The sequence below is a fragment of the Haliotis rufescens genome, unplaced genomic scaffold (assembly GCF_023055435.1).
Source record: "Haliotis rufescens isolate VD_foot unplaced genomic scaffold, xgHalRufe1.0.p SCAF_16, whole genome shotgun sequence".
Classification (NCBI taxonomy): Eukaryota; Metazoa; Mollusca; class Gastropoda; order Lepetellida; family Haliotidae; genus Haliotis; species Haliotis rufescens.
The window spans coordinates 17,027,705-17,047,215 of record NW_025963846.1 but is presented as its reverse complement, the minus strand read 5'-3'; the positions used below and the strand labels follow the sequence as shown (position 1 = coordinate 17,047,215).

Below are 19,511 nucleotides of genomic sequence, written 5' to 3'. Positions count from 1 at the left end.
TTCTTTGTTTGCTTGTTGTTTAACGCCGCATCAGCAATATTTAAACTGTACGACGGCAATCAGTAAATAATCAAATCTGGACCAGACAATCCAATGATTGACACCATGAGCATCGATCCACGCAAGTGGGACACAGACATCAACCAATTCAGCGAGTCTGACCACCCTATTCCGTTAGTCGCCTCTCGTGACAAGAGGTTGTAGCTACAGAGAGGCAATAGGTACACTCACATACATACATAGCAGCTTCAATCACACATCTCAACACATTAAACATCACAGCATCTAAGGCACTATGTAAAATGACAAATTTGCATAATATGGCTAAATATACACTTAATCACATCAAATGTAATGCAGTATTTCTAATACATGTACAACAACTAAAGGACGTGAGACCATGGACTGGCCTCTAACAGAGACGTGAATGTCCATGTATTGGTATGCTTTATTACATCCACACCTATGAGCAGAGTGTGACTTGAGTCTTACACAGATGTCAGTGACACAAGGCAGACTGTTTGGCCATAGTTGGAGCATGCTGTGTGGTTGCAGGGAGTGCACACCCCATATAGACAGACGCCTTATACATCAACCAGTGTTAGTCTCTCATGAGTTTTCATTCGCCTCATGACTTGGGTAGTTGGCAACCAAAATTCAATGTCTTGGATCCACCACTGCCGACTGATTGAAGTTGGACAGCACTGCTCGTCACGTCTTCCTGCCCTGTCAACTGGGTTGCGCGTTCTTTATGACTTAATGATCATATTTACAGAACAGATTAGACTTCTTCTTGGGTAAAATAGACTATTACTTGCTTGTGAAGTAACATCGTAAATTCCTCACCAAACCGGAAGATATGATCTGTAATTTCTATAGCTCATACTAAGTGTGCTGTCACATTAGCAGCTCCAAAAATATTTGAGAATATTTTGAATGAGATCTCAACTGTAGGAAATATCTGATTGTCCCAATATTTCCCAAATAACGGATGAATAACTAAATTAATGGATGAAATTGGACTGACACAGAATAAAGCAACATTTGACATGTATCACTGACCTTGACATTGCAGTGTACATGTTCATCAGTGACTGTTTCCATATATAGGGGTGATAACCCAGGCAAAACGGGCCATGGAGCTACATGAATTTAGAGACGCCATATACATCAGAATGTAGGTTCAAGTTGCTTGAGCAAGTGATGAGAGTACAAAAAAGAATGCATTTGAATTTGATAACACTAATACACTTGAAACTAATTAATTCCAATTTATCCCCAAAATGATCTTATTTCTATACACAGTGTATGTTGATGCCAATGTCATTGTGTCCTTGATGAAGACAGATGAAATGAATTATTTGATTTTCTATTTATCTTGAGAAAAAGATATCACAAACATTGCAATTAAAATAATATATTCATTATTACTTCACATGCAATCTGCAACGTTTCATGCATCTACACAACGTAATTAGTTTTCAAACGCTTCACAGCTGGATTAAACTTTGGAAGAGACCAAGCTGTAGAACAGATCAGAACTGGGAGGGGGAAAGAAACCACGACAAGTTGTATGTGCTGCTAGACATGTCATCAATAAGAAATTGTCTATGAAGGTTTTGCAGCAAAAAGAAGATGGTAACAACTACTGGTCTTATCCTGTTTTGTCAACACACAGACAGCCGTTCCCACTAACCTTGTCACATTAGAGAAATACACCAAGGTTCAATGATGGGCAATCAACAAAGCCACCTAACCAATTGTTATACAAAGACACCTAGTACGCCTGGCATAGGTTGGAGGGAACCTATTCAAACCTAGAATCCCAACGAGCTATTACTTAACACAGTTAATAGCAGAAGTATATATACATGTATGTGAACCTATCTGAACACTCATTGACGCCAACTGGTGCCAGTGAGGTGTTTGAATCATATTGTGTGACACCTAAGGCAACCTTGATGTGAATATATCAGGCTGTTATGAATTGAGGACACTTCAACTGAGGCCTGTATGATGTATGATAGTACTGGTGAGAAACAAGCAGCTATTGGCCAATAGCATTAACACTACATGCATAAACACTACTATTTGCCAAGCATTCATTCTCCCTGTGAGTTACATTTAACCCTGTAACTAACAAACTTCAACTGTATCTAAAATAGACTGAAAACAAGGTAAAACATTAAAATAACACATCATTACCTCCTGTTGGTATTCCATCAAGTGAGCACCTTCTCCTGTTTCTGGCATATTGATATAGACAAGATAAATAACCGCTTTTGTACAATTATGGCTTATAAATACATACATTAATCCAAATCTTACGAGGGGCGTTCAATAAGTATTGCAACTTTAATATAAGACCAAGTCTTATTCCATTTGTCGTTCAAGCTTTTAATACTACTTTTATAGAAATCCGCATATTCGCCCTCTAACCATGCCTCTGTACAGTTAAATCACCCACCCTACAGCCCAGACTTAGCCCCCAGTGACCATTTCCTGTTCCGGCAAATGAAATCTGCCCTACGTGAAAGACGCTTCCAGGATGACGAGGATATAAAGGCTGCCACAGTAGGGGGGTTAGAGGGCCAATCTGCGGATTTCTATAAAAGTGGTATTAAAAGCTTGAAGGACAAATGGAATAAGTGTATTGAGGTGAATGGAGATTATATTGAAAAATAAAAGTGCAAAAGATATTCTGCGACTTGGTCTTATATTGAAGTTGCAAAACTTATTGCACGCCCCTCGTACATAACTGGCTTGTGTATACAACTTAACCTGAAGACGCAGGGACAAGAATCAGAACAAACTTCTTTATTATACTGTAATAGTGATGTTTCAGTACAAGGATCTATACCGATGCATCACTATTACAGTATAATAAAGAAGCTGCTATCCAGAAATCCTTTATCTACTTTGGCATGGATCAACTTGTAAGAAACCCCTATTAAACAATTCAAGAATAAGAACTAAACCCCATTCAATGATTCAGTATCTTACTATGTCAGTTACATTTTAAGACAAACAATTTTAGTTGCCAGTGAGAAGTTTGTCAAGAATCCATGTTTCTGCCCATATGTGAACAATAATGGAGACAACTTTGATTTTAATAGTGAGAGTCGAGTCTAATTTCACGTTGAATGGTATTTCAGTTATATCATGGCATTTTGGCTTAATTTGAAATCCTAAAGTGCTACACACATTTATTACTTTGGATCATTATTGGAGCAAATCTTACACCACCCAAGAGCATCCTGGCTGGTGAAGGGACGCAACTCTGTACGCAAATTGTTACGTCACAGACCACAAGGTTACTCCATTTTTATAGAAATGGTCAGTCCAATGGAATTTTCTTTGGCAAATATTCGTAAATCTATCATTCCTGTTCACAATATTGCTATGAGATATAACTTATACAATATTATGTTCAATTAATTCATGTTCATAATCAATCTCTCAAAATCAGATGACAAATGAAGTCTTCAATAACTTACTGACATAAACAAGGACATATTTCACACAATCTCTTTCATTCACCAACAACAGTTCATGATCAAAGACATGGATATGCAAGGGGGGAACCTGTGATTGATGAATAATTGAACATAACCTCACAGGGTTGAAAATCCAATGAAGGGAAGCAACTCTTCCATCTTCCTGCTGTTTTGGCTTTGACTTGACTTGGACAGGGATTTTTTTGATGAGTTAAAACACAAACCATGCAGTCCTTAAGCACTGTTTTACATTTTCAACAAAATAGTCTTGAAGTCAATGAAGGAAAGACACCAAGCTCATTCCCAGCGCGTGACACCTTCGTCTACACTCTCGGTAACATCGCTGCCACCAGTGTGGGCGCGGCCATTACAAGAATCTTGAAATTTGCCCTCTAACCCCAAATGTAGTAACGTTTATACTTTTGCTTATGTCTTTGGGAATGCCATCATATTTCAAGTTGAAAAGGTTTCCGACTGACCATGTTTTCCAGATGAATTTACTTTGTTGTTTTGATAATCAGATTGGTTCGAGATTGCAGACTAACGGAAAATCAACCAACTTCTCCCTTACATTCTTACTATATCGATAACACGATAGTTTTAATGAAACAGAAATTCAAATTGACAAACGAAGAAAGTAATTTAGCAGCGATAAGTGTATTCGGCGTCACGACAGTCGTCACTTGTTTGTAAACATAACGGTCATTCGGTTGCGAGTTCAACTCCAAGCATGGTTGTGGCCACCTATTCACAGTGGGGAGTTTTGACTGGTGGCAGCGATAGTATAGAGAGCTCCGGGAACGTACTATCGCTGTGAGGAGCTTGGGAAGACACTAGTCAAGGGAGGTCACTCTATTCCCCAACATCAGCATCCCTGTCTCCAATGAGAAAAAGAATATGGAAAGCTATGGCAAGGAAACCCGTTCCGAGGAGGTCGCCCAGAGCTGTGAGGTATGGGATGGCAATATTGTCTGGGTCTTCCCCCTTTCTCCAGATGAAGTGCACCATCCAGTTGGCAATGTACAGTAGAAATATCACCTGAAACATGGAGGCACAAACAGTCACATCTAGTGACTCACATCAATGACTGACATCAGTCACTATCTATATGTGTGCGTGTTGTTTAATGTCACACTCTGCAATGTTCCAGCTATGTTCCAGCAGCTATTAAATAATCGAGTCTGGATCAGACAAACCAGTTCTTGAGCCACAATTTATGCCGTTAGGGTTCAATGACACCCAATTGACCAAGTCACTGAGCCTGACCACTCTATCCGATGAATCAACTCATGACCAGCATTACTTGCTTGGAACCAGTTCTAACCTGAACTCACCACCTGTCTATAATGTCATAATCTGTGATATATAGTGACAAAACATTATCAGGATGCAAAAGCAATGTCGCAACCATAGACCTGTTACAAGTCCTCTATCTGTCTAAGGGCACACACAAATACGAGAGTTCCATGAATAGAACGTATGCATTCTAAGGTCCATGATCCCACGGCCTCGGTATCTTGTGAAAATCTCGAGGTTCATGCAAACTGAGTGGCACTGTTGTATAGAGTGTATTGGTTGGCATACATTATTAACACATAATTGTACAACATGTGACCCAAAATTAATGACAACAACAAACTGGACTAGAATCATTAGCTGTGCTCTCACAGAGTCAGTGAGTGTGGTTAAGAGTGAGTGAGTATGGTTTTACGCCGCTTTTAGCAATATTCCAGCATTATCACGGCGGGGGACACCAGAAATTGGCTTCACACATTGTACCCATGTCGGGAATCGAACCCGGGTCTTCGGCGTGACAAGCGAACGCTTTAACCACTAGGCTACCCGACCGCCCCAGTGTGGTTTAGATCATAGATGAGAGAGATGATAGCATGGAATCCCCTTGGAGGTCCAGCAAGGGACACTAAGGACCTGTTCTTGCCCAGTAAGACAATGAGGGGGGATGGCAGCATGGAATCCCCTTGGAGGACCAGCAAGTGTACTAAGAACCTCCACTGCCACTGTGTCAGTGGGAGCCTCACCTGAAGGACTGCTGCTGTCAAGTAGATGACATCGAAGATGATGGTGAGCGATGTATGACCTGCCTTCATATAGAAGATGGCATAGATGAAGATCAGGTGGCCAGGGACCACCAGCATCATCAACACTCTGGCTGCCTTTGAGTTGGTACCTATGTACAATAGTCATGCCATAATACTTCACTCATACAACACGAATAGCTTATCAAACATTAATGACAATGCTCTTTTAGAAATTTCAAAATACAAACTAATCAAAAGTAGAGCATCAATGTATATGACTCAAAATTAGAAAGGACTATTTTATGATATATCCTACTAATTTACATATGTACATAATCAGTAATCAGTAATGAATAAAACTCAACAATATTTCTGCCTAATAGAGATGCAAACAAGTGATGTAATCATTAATAGTTGAGTAGGATACAAGGGCTGGTGTACTTACTACTGCCGAAGAAAGTTGAGAAAGGGCTTGGACAGCCATGAGGTGCACCCTCCGGCAACTCCCCCATAACACAGTTTTTATGAAGGTATGTAGATATACGACTGGCTTGTACTGCAACTAGGTTACCACCCACACCTGCAACATGACATGGCATTATCTGTATATTCCACACCTGCAACATGACATGGTATTATCTGTATATTCCTGACCTGTAACATGATATGGTATTATCTGTATATTCCACACCTGCAACATGATATGGTATTAACTGTATATTCCACACCTGCAACATGACATGGTATTATCTGTATATTCCACACCTGCAACATGATATGGTATTAACTGTATATTCCACACCTGCAACATGACATGGTATTATCTGTATATTCCTGACCTGTAACATGATATGGTATTATCTGTATATTCCACACCTGCAACATGATATGGTATTAACTGTATATTCCACACCTGCAACATGACATGGTATTATCTGTATATTCCACACCTGTAACATGATATGGTATTATCTGTATATTCCACACCTGCAACATGATATGGTATTATCTGTATATTCCACACCTGCAACATGACATGGTATTATCTGTATATTCCACACCTGTAACATGATATGGTATTATCTGTATATTCCACACCTGCAACATGACATGGTATTAACTGTATATTCCACACCTGCAACATGACATGGCATTATCTGTATATTCCACACCTGCAACATGACATGGCATTATCTGTATATTCCACACCTGCAACATGACATGGCATTATCTGTATATTCCACACCTGCAACATGACATGGCATTATCTGTATATTCCACACCTGCAACATGACATGGCATTATCTGTATATTCCACACCTGCAACATGACATGGCATTATCTGTATATTCCACACCTGCAACATGACATGGCATTATCTGTACATTCCACACCTGCAACATGACATGGCATTATCTGTATATTCCACACCTACAACATGACCTGGTATTAACTGCATATTCCACACCTACAACATGACCTGGTATTTACTGTATATTCCACACCCACAACATGACCTGGTATTAACTGTATATTCCATATCTGCAACATGACTTGAGTATCAGATAAAGAGGGACCTTTTACCAAAACAGACTTCTAACTGTTGAACAGTTGAACAATAGATAACAACTTATTATCTGAATTTTAAAAATCTAGTGTGACTACATGACCTAAGTACTAGATATTAAACTCTGATGTTGACTCTAGCACAAACAGGAAAGAAGTGAGCTTTCCTGCCTTAAGAGCTAGATGTTTATTGGCAGTTTGATTGCCTTGACAACTAGTTATGCATGGTTGACAGTGAAGAGGACTTCTGTTGAAAATTCTGAAGATTAGTTTTGTGTGATTGCAGCCAAAATACAAGATTTATGGCAATGATGTAAAAGAGGTAGAGGTTTTACAGGAATCATAAGTTTTTGGTACAAGTAATGGACAAATCCCGGGTTGCGGTGCTTTAGATAACAAGGTCACCTGTGACCCTTCGGATAAAGGAACTAGGCTACACATATAGTTGGTACCTATAATATTCTCAAGACTATATTGCACTAATACAACTTGTTGCTCACCATTGATGACAGGTTGGAAGACAGCTATCCCATCATATGTTGACACTGTATAATCTAAAATCAATCCTCCAAAGCTGAAAAAGATATTGAGAATGTGTAATGAGCTGCTGGCGTTTTTAAAGTTAAACATGTTAAAAGATTAAGCACTCAATCTTTTTTGAACTATTTAGACTGCATTTATTGTAAAAGATCAGACAAGACTGTAATTAATATTTTGGTAAATAAATCTCCATTTATTTGCAAACTGCTGCTTTACTCATTCTGGTCCCCACTTAATTTTTTATTTCAGTATTTCATCTTCCAACCCATCTTCTCGAGGCAAGAGAGTTAACTGACTTAAAAAGTCCAGTTTCCAACCTTGCCAAACTAGGCTGGAATTCCTGGGCTCGATCATAGTGCCACCAGTGGCTATTATGAGTTAGCGGTGCACATGCTTTGCAAATCCTGCATGACAGTATAAGAACCAGATTTCAATTTCGTTGCGTGATTTTGATTGTACCGGTACTATGCATAGGCTCGTTATTCCAGCCAAAATATAACTCCATTATACCAGCCTAGTTCGGCAAGGGTGGGAACTGGACTTTTATAGTCAGTAAACTCTCTTGTCTAGGGAAGATGCCTCCAACCTCACTGTCCCAACTATATAAGTCTGCGATTCCATTTCCTCACATCCTTAAAACAGAATATCTTTATGACTAGCAGTTATATATACATCTATATTGACTGTGAAGGTAAGTACCGGTACACTGCTATTCATAATTCTGATTCAGACATTTAATGATGTTACAGCTTAGGTGTCAAGATGCCCCCAGTTAGCATGGTTAGTAATAACAGCTTCAAGGGTATATATAGGGTAAAGAATGTCTTAGACAATATTCAGCTTAACATCTTTAGAAATATTCCAGCTATTTCCAAGACCTGACCAGGGCCCTGTTCCACAAAGCGATCATAGAGCTACAACTGTCGTAAGTCTATGTTAAAGAATGGGAGTTACGATCGCTTTGTGGAACAGGGCCCGAGCAACAAGTGGTTGAAAACAAGAGCAAATGAGCCACACAATTAGGGTAAAGTGACACCACCAGCCAAGTCATTGAGCCTAATCACCAGATCCATTTCAATTTCCAGACCTTAGGACAAGCATATGTTACTGGGTGAGGTGAGGTGAGGTGAGGTGAGGTGAGGTGAGGTGAGGTGAGGTGAGGTGAGGTGAGGTGAGGTGAGGTGAGGTGAGGTGCCTTCATATGAAAGTGTATGGCTGCTTGTACTAGCCCGGACTAATGCCACTTTCATAGTGCTAGCCCCATGAGATACCATGCCACAGTTTAACAAGGATACCCTATTCAGTACACTCCTGAGTGGACCAGTCCTTGTAATATCTGTAATTACAGTAATATCCCCCATAAAACTACTGAGCTTCTGTACTACAGGCAGGCTCTCTATCCACTAGACCATGGAGATAGGTTAATGGGGACCAAGTCTCACGCACAATATAGTCTATTATCTACAACACAGAACATGAGCCTCACCTGCTGATCGTCATGGCGCTGACTACAGGAAGCCAGCCGGAGTAGATCACATCATTCACATACCTATTTTTTATACATATCACAACCCACAGAGGTATCAGCAAGAGGAAAAATACTATAATAGTTGGAGCCAGCCAGTGCTGTTTTCCTGAAAACAAAAGAAATGATTATAGTGAATATACACTGTAGGGAAAGCTTAGGGAGCTTATTAAAGTGGCATGACATCCAACTTTTAATTAATCTACTTAATTATGGGATTAAACCTTATTACAGTGTAAACGTCTGAATACTATTTCGGTCCTTGTTTTAGCCCCTTAATGCTGACCGCCAGACAGGGTTACTACAAGTACCAAAGCGTTAAAAATTGGCACTGGTCCTGTAGTCCTTGCCAAACTGCCCAATACTTAAGGTATCATAAGGACTAGTAGAAACTTGCCATTATTAAGGATTTTGCTATATGTTATCATGATAAGGACTAATGGACTAAAAATGTTAGTTTCTACCGCTGTACCATACATAACATCTTTTGGTATGATGTGGCCAGGGATCGAACCCATGACCTTCCATTCTCCGGGTACCCACTAGAGCATGGAGGCGGTCAAAAACGAACACAACATATGCCACAGATTTATCTAGGATTTCAAATGAAGTGCCCTCCAAAGGAAATATGGGAAAAATCCTTCTTCTCCTTAAATTGCTCAGTGAAATACAAATCACCTCTGACAAAGTAATTATAAGGGTAACGCTTTTTTTCAGGGCATTATCATTTGCAGAAGCCCGAGGTCATCCATTAACTGCCCTACGAAGGAGGGCAGTTGAAAAGACCGAGGGCTTCTGCAAATGATAATGCCCTGAAAAATAGCGTTACCGTTATTATAGTTGAAATGGATGGAATTTGTTATCAAATAAAAAGAATAAAAAAAATATCAGTTTTGAAAGATTTACTGCAATCAACACGAATGTCACTGACCCACTTTTACAAATATGGAAACGTCATAGAACAAACCAGATGACGTCACTATTTACCGTGACGTCTCCTATCCCTATCCTATGACATCACATAACAACAGGCGTGATAATGGCCCGTCGTCAAGCAATATGAAAGCATTATCAAGTTACAGTGGCCCGCTCATTTCTGATAACATGCGGGTGGTTCAATGATAATTCTATCCATTTTAGCTATAACACTACATAAAATGAACTGAGAAATTTGTAATTGCAATTTGGATAATTTTAGACATTTGCAGAAGGCTGAACATCAGCCTCTGAGCAGGTCAAGGTAAACCCCTGTGTGCAGTGTCAGAAACAGACCATTTTGCAAGGTTACATTAAATGTGTATTCGCAGGATGTCAAAGTGTTGAACACATTATTCGCACGAGGTCCCAATGTGGTATCTTTTATATTAATCAGCATAACTGTTGTTTTAACCAATGGGGCCATCAAGTGAGCAATATTAGTGGTTATGTTATTTATATAAATGAGTGTCAAATTGTCTTCAGCACTACAGCACCTATGACAACATACTACTCCTACTATTACAACAACAACGACAGCATTAACTGCAAAAACGAATAATCAACAACCATGACAACCACTACTACTACCACTGCAACTCCTACTACTACTACTACTACAACTACTACAAAAGTTGCAACTAGTTAATGTCTAGAACTACAAACTACTCTTGCTACAAGCACTATACGACCAATGCTACTGCCATGACTAATGTATATAGAGTCAACTTGTACCTTCAGTGTGTTGCTACACAATACCATGCACAACACGACAAAGCACAGCTAGTATTCATCATATTTAGGTTTTTGGTCACATTCAAATATAACCATGATAACCCTAAATGAAATAAACCTTCGAAATAAAAAGTCAAGATTTCAAGTTTATCTGCTATTATGAATCATTTGAATGGCATTAGTATGTGTAAGGCTGTGAACAGGCTACATTTCAAAGAGTGAAAATTCATATCTCCTTTGTCCAAACAAATAACGCTGGTGTCATTGCTGGGCATGGGAAAGAAACTGACTGAAGAATAACTCAGCTTGAAATACGTTCTGCGTTTCAAAAGGTGGTGTTTTAATGAATGAAATATGTTTTTTTGTCGGCCTTTGTATAATGGTTAGTTTCTGACAATGAATATTCTGTGTTTGTTTTGGATGTCTACATTTACCAATATAACTTGTTTCACTCTCCTGTGATGTGAAGTGGTCGTACCTATTGCCTCGTACAGCAGCGTACTAACTCCAGCCAGCAGGGACAGTGTTGTCAGGTCACCCAGACTCGCTGCTATGGGCGTGGCCACGTTGTCAGGGTTGATGCGCAACTTGCGGGACATCAACACTACACCTACCATTATTGCACCTGTAAAGAATACAAGAGGTCATTTCCAGATGTCAATGCACTCAAGTTAATGATTAACATTATGATAAATGTCTTCTATGATGCCACACAATAAGCTGAGTCTGAGTGAGTGAGTGAGTTTGGTTTTATGTCGCTTTAAGCAATATTCAAGCAATATCACGGCAGGGGACACAACAAATGGGCTTCACACATTGTACCCATGTCAGGAATCGAACCTGGGTCCTGGGTGTGACGAGCGAATGCTTTAACCACTAGGCTACCCGACCGCCCAAGCTGAGTCGGACCAGATGATCCATTTTAGTCACCTCTGAGGACAAGCATGTGTTATTGGGGACACATTCTATCCCAGAATCCTCACCATTGCTCCCAGGGTCAGATATTGCATGCTTATGTCAGCTGTGGTCAATTAATCAATGCACCAGTGTCAACAATAAATGAAATCCAATAATTTAGAATATGTAATCAACAGTACCCAACAAGTATGGCTGATCAAGTATCACTGTCAATAAAATCAAAATCTGAAAAAGTCAAGTTTGGAAGTTTGTGGCAATAGGAAACTCACCTAATATCAAGCTGGCTACTGAAGCTGTGAATATACTGCTAGCACACAGGAGAAGGCCGTGCTGAATATCAAACTTCCCTTCAGGTATCCATCCAAACACCATAGCAGCCATGGATGCCAGGAAACCCACAACTATTGCTTGGGCCTGACAAAAGTGACACAAAAATCATATCAATATTTGTGACATACAGTCAAGTCCCGTTAATCCGACATCGATGGTTGCATATGATTGTGTCGGATTAACGAGTATGTCGGATTAACGAAATTTAGTCATAGTTCGCGAAAGGTTGTTCTGACGTGACTTGTAATGGGATGGCCTCGTCATTAGCGAGAACTTGTATCTGATTTTAATAAGATTGAGGTAATCTAAGCATGTGAATTATCCTGTTTTCTTTATTTAAAGCTTTAATTGTTTATTGTTAAGCAAGTTTATCTCTGTAGCTTTGTAATATGCAGCTACCAGCCGACTCGCCCCGCATCAAAACACTGGCTGTGTACTCACGGGCAGAAGACCACGGAGTACGCTGATCACTGTGTCGATTAATGAGATTGATTAATGAGTGATTTCAGCAATTTGTTGCCAATTAGGTGTGTCGGAGTCGGAGTGCGAGACTGTCGGATTAGCGGGTCTAAATAGCACTGATTTAATTGGTTCCCATCATTAGTGTCGGATAAAGCCGATTGTCGGATTAACGAGTGCGGATTAACGAGACTTGACTGTATATGTAACAGGAAGTGATGTATGCATATATACAAATGTATAATTTTCTTCAGAGCCAGCTCTTTATCAGATGCATTACATGGAGACTTATATATTACACTTTTGTTAAAACCGACAAGACAGCAGAGATACAAACTGCCACGAGAACACAAGCCGGTGCCTGTCCCTGTGGATGATCAACCTGCTCAGAACAATTATTCCTGAAACTGTATTAAAACAGTCTGTGCCGAAAACTTTTGAGTCAACTAGCCTGAGATGGTTATCATTCATGGCCTTTTTTCCCTGATGATCCTAAATTACCAAGAAAACGTGTGTACAGCTGATTGCTGTTTCCGGCTTAGTTTACGAGAAAATACACAAGGTAATCTTAATCCCTAGATAAAAAACAATGCCTAGCAGAACAATAAATACTACATGTATTTAAACGGTAAATAAACATGTATTTGAATTTGTACTGACGAAGTTTCTCAGCACCCGTTCGTTTGCCGGACTTCGCTGAAAGGGTACGGTGTAAATTTTTTCTGCGCATAATATTCAAATTTCCTTTTTTCCAAAATATTGAACCCGCTAGAGGGGGGTGCGCATTATACATGGGTGCGCACTATACTCAAGAAAATACGGTAACTTTAAGCGTTTTTTTAATGATATGATTATGTGGCTGTTACAGAAACCAGAAAGTCTTGGAACGGTAGAATGTGTTACCTGTACAAGCGCCATATTGCCGCCAATCATTTTTAACTTCTCAGAGCGCTTCTCCATATTGCCAAGGTTGGCCTGTTGAACAGAAATGTTGCAGTTATTATCATGATTACAAGAGATGACTATTACAATGTTAAAATTGTATTGTCTTCCAACAATGTACATTTCATTAAGGGACTGGTCATTTATTTTTTATCGACAAAAACAACAACCACAAAATGTATAACAACCCCCCCTCCCCCCCAGCCCCCCTCCTCTATATAATAAATAACCAGTCCCTACATAATGTATATCTTTCATATTTGAAAAAATAGAACTCGGTGAGTATTTCATGACCCCCGCCACATAAAGATGTGATAATTTTTGGAGACCCCCTTTCTTTACTTTCACTGTGTCATTTATACATCAGTATACTGACTGGTCCTTGTTTTAGCCCCTTAATTCCTAGCGCCAGACAGGGTAAGAACCATCTTTAAAAGTCTTTTGGTATGACAAGGCCAGGGACCGAACCCCGGACCTTCCACTCTCCGGGTGATTGCTCTATCACTAGACCACGGAGGCGGTCATTTGAATCTAGGACCCTTAATCTTTGATGTTTAACATTTGAATTCTGGCAAGGACCCTTGATTTGCTTTCATAGTTCCTAACACTGAGTATGACTGAAGAGCAGCTGGTCTGAGATATCTCCTCCAGTGACCTTCTTGCTGCTGCATGCTGCTGGTGCCTCATTACCTGTGTGGACAGCCGTGAAGCCAGCGTCATCTCCAGGTTGCCCTTCAGGCCCAGTAGGGATGGGACGAGGATAAATACTTCCGACACCTTCCGGAACACCTCCCAGTGCTGAAACAATACAACTACAATATAGAAGGTTCTGACATTTCATAATAAATATATGAACAAAAACAGGTGTGTGCAAGTATTTGGAAAAACAGAAACAGCTCCTTCTCTGTCCTTTCTGGAAGACTCCAGGAATTATCACATACATGATGTACCCTATGTATTCCACTGTGATACCATAACCTATGGACCCGTGAAGATCCGGGGTAGAATAGATCTACAGTAACCCATGCATGCCATAAAATGCCAACAATTACAGTTTGTTAAACAACTTTTTCTCTACTTCATGACAATATCTATAATTATGGTGACAAGTTGATATGGACAAATAAATAAGTTTCACGCCATTTAAGATGAATTCTTGCTTTCGGATTTATATCTATTTTGCATTTCATCAGTGCGATTTGGCAGCAAACAGACTGTGGCATGAATTGTATCTGTCAGTGAGTGAGTGAGTTTGATTTTACGCCGCTTTTAGCAATATTCCAGCAATATCACGGCGGGGGACACCAGAAATGGGCTTCAAATATTGTACCCATGTCGGGAATCGAACCCGGGTCTTTGGCTTGACGAGCGAATGCTTTAACCACTAGGCTACCCGACCGCCCCGAATTGAATCTGTGTGTGATTGTGTAGTGATGTGTATGGAAAGTATTGCGAGATGCCTGAACCTGCTACATACAATAGAGAAAAGTGTCATGGGACTGTAGCTCACCTGGATATGTGCTTATTTCTTTTTTACTATTACATGAGATGACTAATGCTTCAGAACTTTTTTCAGTAAATTTGGTTCAACAAATACTGAGAAAAAAAAACCGAGAAAAAATATTCTTTGCTACATATTCCTACACCCACATGCACGAAAAGTTTCTAAGCCTTTTGGTTCTTGAGAATAAAATGTTTAAACTTCTTGTGAAACAATAAACTTACTAAATCTTCATGAATTGAACAAAATATGGTGTCCATACTGTTATGTCCTACTTTAATGATGAGCCACATGGCTCATGTTTACATTGTTAAAGTCAAGGTCACTTAATGACCGGGAGTTCAAATCATGTTCTGACGTCATCTTGTGCCATGTTATTACGTTTGTTTGTTTTGTTGGTTTGTTTATTGTATAAAGCCACACTCAGGACTATTCCAGCTATATGACAGCAGTCTGTAAATAATCAAGTCTGGACCAGACAATCAAGTGATTGACATCATGAGCATCGATCCACGCAATTGGGATACAATGACATGTATCAACGAAGTCAGCGAGCCTGACCATCCGATCCCATTAGTCACCTCTTACGACAAGCATAGTCGCCCTATACAGCAAGCATGGGTTGCTGAAGTTGCTGTATGTGTGCTAGTCCGGACTAATGCCGATTATATAATGCTAGCCCACTGAGATACCATGCCGCAGTTGAATATGAATACCTCAGTAAGATACATATCATTGACTCCATACCGACCAGCCCTTGTTTTAGCCCCTCAATGCTGAGCGCCATACAGGGTAACAACCAGTACAATCTTTTAATGTATTTGGGTGTGACGCGGCCGGGAATCGAACCCTCGACCTTCCCCACTCTGGGCGGACTCTCTAGCACTAGACCATGGCATGGAGATGGTCAAACACAACAAATACAATCACAGTTGTTCTAGGGTACTGAGTTGCTGTTCTGCCCTGAAACAGACCAAAGGTACCAGTGGGGTAGTCTAGTGGTTAAAGCATCATACCGCAGGCCCAAGTTTGATTCCCCACATGGGTACAATGTGTGAAGCCCATGTCCGGTGTGATATTGCTGGAATATTGCTAATAGCGGCGTAAAACCATTACTCACTCAGTGCTTGCCTAAGCCTGAGCCTCAATAAATATCAGCAGATTTTATGTTATGATATGGACCAAATTAGCTGAGCTTACTAGACCGAGCAGAATTTTAGGAGACATGTGCTTCGGACTAGTGGCTCGAGTCACAGACTGCTGCAATGTCAATGTTCTGGAACAAAATTGCCATACAGTCACACATGTTGACATCCTGATCGTGCTTATGCAGCCACGCTCTCTAACTACGATAGACTATGTGCAACTACCATGACTACCATACTTGTAAGCCCACTGAATGGACATATCATTTTTCACTTAATAATGTTAATTAAAATGATAAATTATTCTACTGAAGTACTGATGACAAAAATCCATATTGAATAAGGTCTAGTCAAAAGTTCAGCAGAGCTGTCAAGGTTAATTTAGTTTTTGGATTCAAGTAGACTGGCATCACATGTATTTTGAAACACACTTTGGAATGAATCGGCCATGTTGAAAACAATGTAAATATAGAACCAAATCTCTCTAAAGGCAATTCAACACACGTAATTTCATTTTCAGCTTCATCACTATTTTGACAAGATCCCTAACCTTCGTGTGAAAAGATCCCTAACCTCTGTGTGACAAGATACCCATCCACCATATTTAATTGAGTCTGTGTCATACACCAGCTGTGACCATCATCCTTACTAGTTCAGAGAGTTGGATGTAACATGTGTGAGCATTTCGTGAATTTTCTTTTGGTTTGTGATTTGCATTAAACCTCAAAAACGAATGTTGGGTATTACTCTGAATAATCAGTGAGATGAGTTCTAGGTGAGGTGAGGTGAAATGGGGTTTAGCGTCCAAAATTATTGCACTTATATAGCAACGTGCATGTACGTGTGTGTGTTTGTGTGGCTGCTTGTACTAGTCCAGACTGATGCCGATTTATAGTGCTAGCACACTGAGATACCATGCCACAGTTTAACATGAATACTTAGTAAGTGGTGTAACGATACATCGAACTATCGATTGATTGCGATTGCTTGTCTCACGATAGTACACTATCGATTGCAACTTGAAACAATTGATACTATTGGCGATAGTTTGTCTAACTATTGATAGTTTCGATATTTAATTTGTTTGGTACATTTACTTTCTTAAAAAACATAGAAACAACTCCTATGATCATCTAACCTCTGTCGTGCTTTCGTTTGGATTGCACTACTTTGTCTGCTTGATTTAGAGTTACGTCCCTTAGCTACTCGTCGCTAGGCAACATTGACAAGTTGGCGGACGCCACATGTCAGTTCGAAATTGTCGCCAATAAGGCAGGCAAATCGCGGGTATTGGACCATTTTGGCTTTGTCAAAACGCAAAACGAGACAGACAAGCAAAAAGTAAGATGTAGAATCTGTCGGATAATTCTAAAGTATTCAGGAAATACTACTAATCTGACAGACCACTTGACAAGACGGCACCCCGATATTCGTCCACGTGAAAAAGGGGGATCAAATACTAGTCATTCTATCACATTCATTCACATTGGTGCTAAAACACAGCAGTAACCTAAGACTTTACCAGTTACATGAAGTGAAATTTTGTATCAAAATGTTTTTGAGAGGTCAATTTGAACTTGTTTTCTTTTCATTTCTTGTTTTCTTTACACATAGTATCAGAAAGTTATAATTAGTTTGATGGTGTCAGTCAAAATGCTGAAATATATGCTGCTAAAGCCTGCTATAATTGCAAGTGAAAACTATCGCAATAGTAGGGCCACTATCGCAATAGTATCGCAATAGTTGTTTTAACTATCGCAATAGTATCGCAATAGTAAAAAATGCCTCAATAGTCACCCCTAATGAATACCCTACTCAGACACAGTATACTGACTCTAAGCCGACCAGTCCTTGTTTTAGCCCCTTAATGCCGAGCGCCAGACAGGATAACAACAAGTACCATCTTTAAACGTCTTTTGGTATGACGCGGTTTGGGATTCGAACCCCGGACCTTCCGCTCTCCGGGCGGATGCTCTACCACTAGACCATGGAAGCGGTTGAGATGTGTTCAACATCACTGAGGTTTGGTTATGGTACAACACCACAGCTCTAAATATGACAGACAGGTAACTAGCCAGTATGGCGCATCACCATATACCGTATATGACCGTAGATAAGCGGAATTTTGAAGACCAGAAAAAAGATTCTGTAGAAAGGGGTCGGCTTATGTATGGGTTACACTTTTTTGACAAACTCTTTTTCTGTTGGTTAAAAAACTACGTTGTATCGCTTCAGGTGAATGAACAACGCTATAAGAAACTTTGTCCATGAAAATATGAAATTTGCGATTAAACATCACTAGACATGATGATTTACCATTTCGACTGTATTTCTTGTTATGCTAGGCATTGTTTTATATGCAGGAATAAAGATTACATTGTGTATTGTCTCGTAAACTAAGCCGGAAATATCAATCAGCTATACAATCGTGTTCTCCCAATCAACCGGTGACTACGTTAAAACATGCCAGAACTGGACAAATGCTGAATCTGTGTTTCATGATATGGGCATCATACGATGGTACAAGCATATAAATACAAAAAAATTGTCACCTAACAATGTTTTCAGATTTGCAGGAGTTATTGAGCCCTGAAGTTTCACCATGTTCGACTGGAACTGGTGACGTTATCCATAGGTTTCCCATTTCAAAATGTCCTCAGGCTGATAAGGAGAGACATGGATCGTATGCTGATAAGGAGAGACATGGATCGTATGCTGATAAGGAGAGACATGGATCGTATGCTGATAAGAAGAGACATGGATCTATGCTCATAAGGAGAGACATGGATGATCCGATTGTATGCTGATAAGGAGAGATATGGATCATATACTGATAAGGAGAAACATGGATCGTATGTTGTTAAGGAGAGACATGGATTGTATGCTGATGAGGAGAAACATGGACTGTATGCTGATAACATGGATAAGGAGAGACATGGATTGTATGCTGATAAGGAGAGACATGGATTGTATGCTGATAAGGAGAGACATGGATCACATGCTGATAAGGAGAGACATGGATCGTATGCTGATAAGGAGAGACATGGATTGTATGCTGATAAGGAGAGACATGGATTGTATGCTGATAAGGAGAGACATGGATCGTATGCTGATAAGGAGAAACATGGATTGTATGCTGATAAGGAGAGACATGGATCGTATGCTGATAAGGAGAGACATGGATCGTACGCTGATAAGGAGAGACATGGATCGTATGCTGATAAGGAGAAACATGGATTGTATGCTGATAAGGAGAGACATGGATTGTATGCTGATAAGGAGAAACATGGATTGTATGCTGATAAGGAGAGACATGGATTGTATGCTGATAAGGAGAGA

The 19,511-nt window shown here is 39.9% G+C and overlaps 1 protein-coding gene across 1 annotated transcript in view; it reads right to left on the bottom strand.

The window, feature by feature from the left end:
* Nucleotides 1-4,228: 4,228 nt before the first annotated feature.
* LOC124121131 (solute carrier family 41 member 1-like) overlaps nt 4,229-19,511 on the bottom strand; it is a 36,689-nt gene continuing 21,406 nt past the window's right edge. Inside the window, exons 3-11 of the mRNA XM_046484114.2 lie at nt 14,217-14,324; nt 13,488-13,559; nt 12,065-12,209; nt 11,356-11,502; nt 9,129-9,276; nt 7,603-7,676; nt 5,982-6,116; nt 5,537-5,685; nt 4,229-4,535 (exon numbers count right to left, since the gene is read on the bottom strand). Of these exons, the coding sequence (XP_046340070.2) occupies nt 4,350-4,535; nt 5,537-5,685; nt 5,982-6,116; nt 7,603-7,676; nt 9,129-9,276; nt 11,356-11,502; nt 12,065-12,209; nt 13,488-13,559; nt 14,217-14,324 (1,164 nt within the window). The 3' untranslated portion in view covers nt 4,229-4,349. The remainder of the gene's footprint in view (nt 4,536-5,536; nt 5,686-5,981; nt 6,117-7,602; nt 7,677-9,128; nt 9,277-11,355; nt 11,503-12,064; nt 12,210-13,487; nt 13,560-14,216; nt 14,325-19,511) is intronic.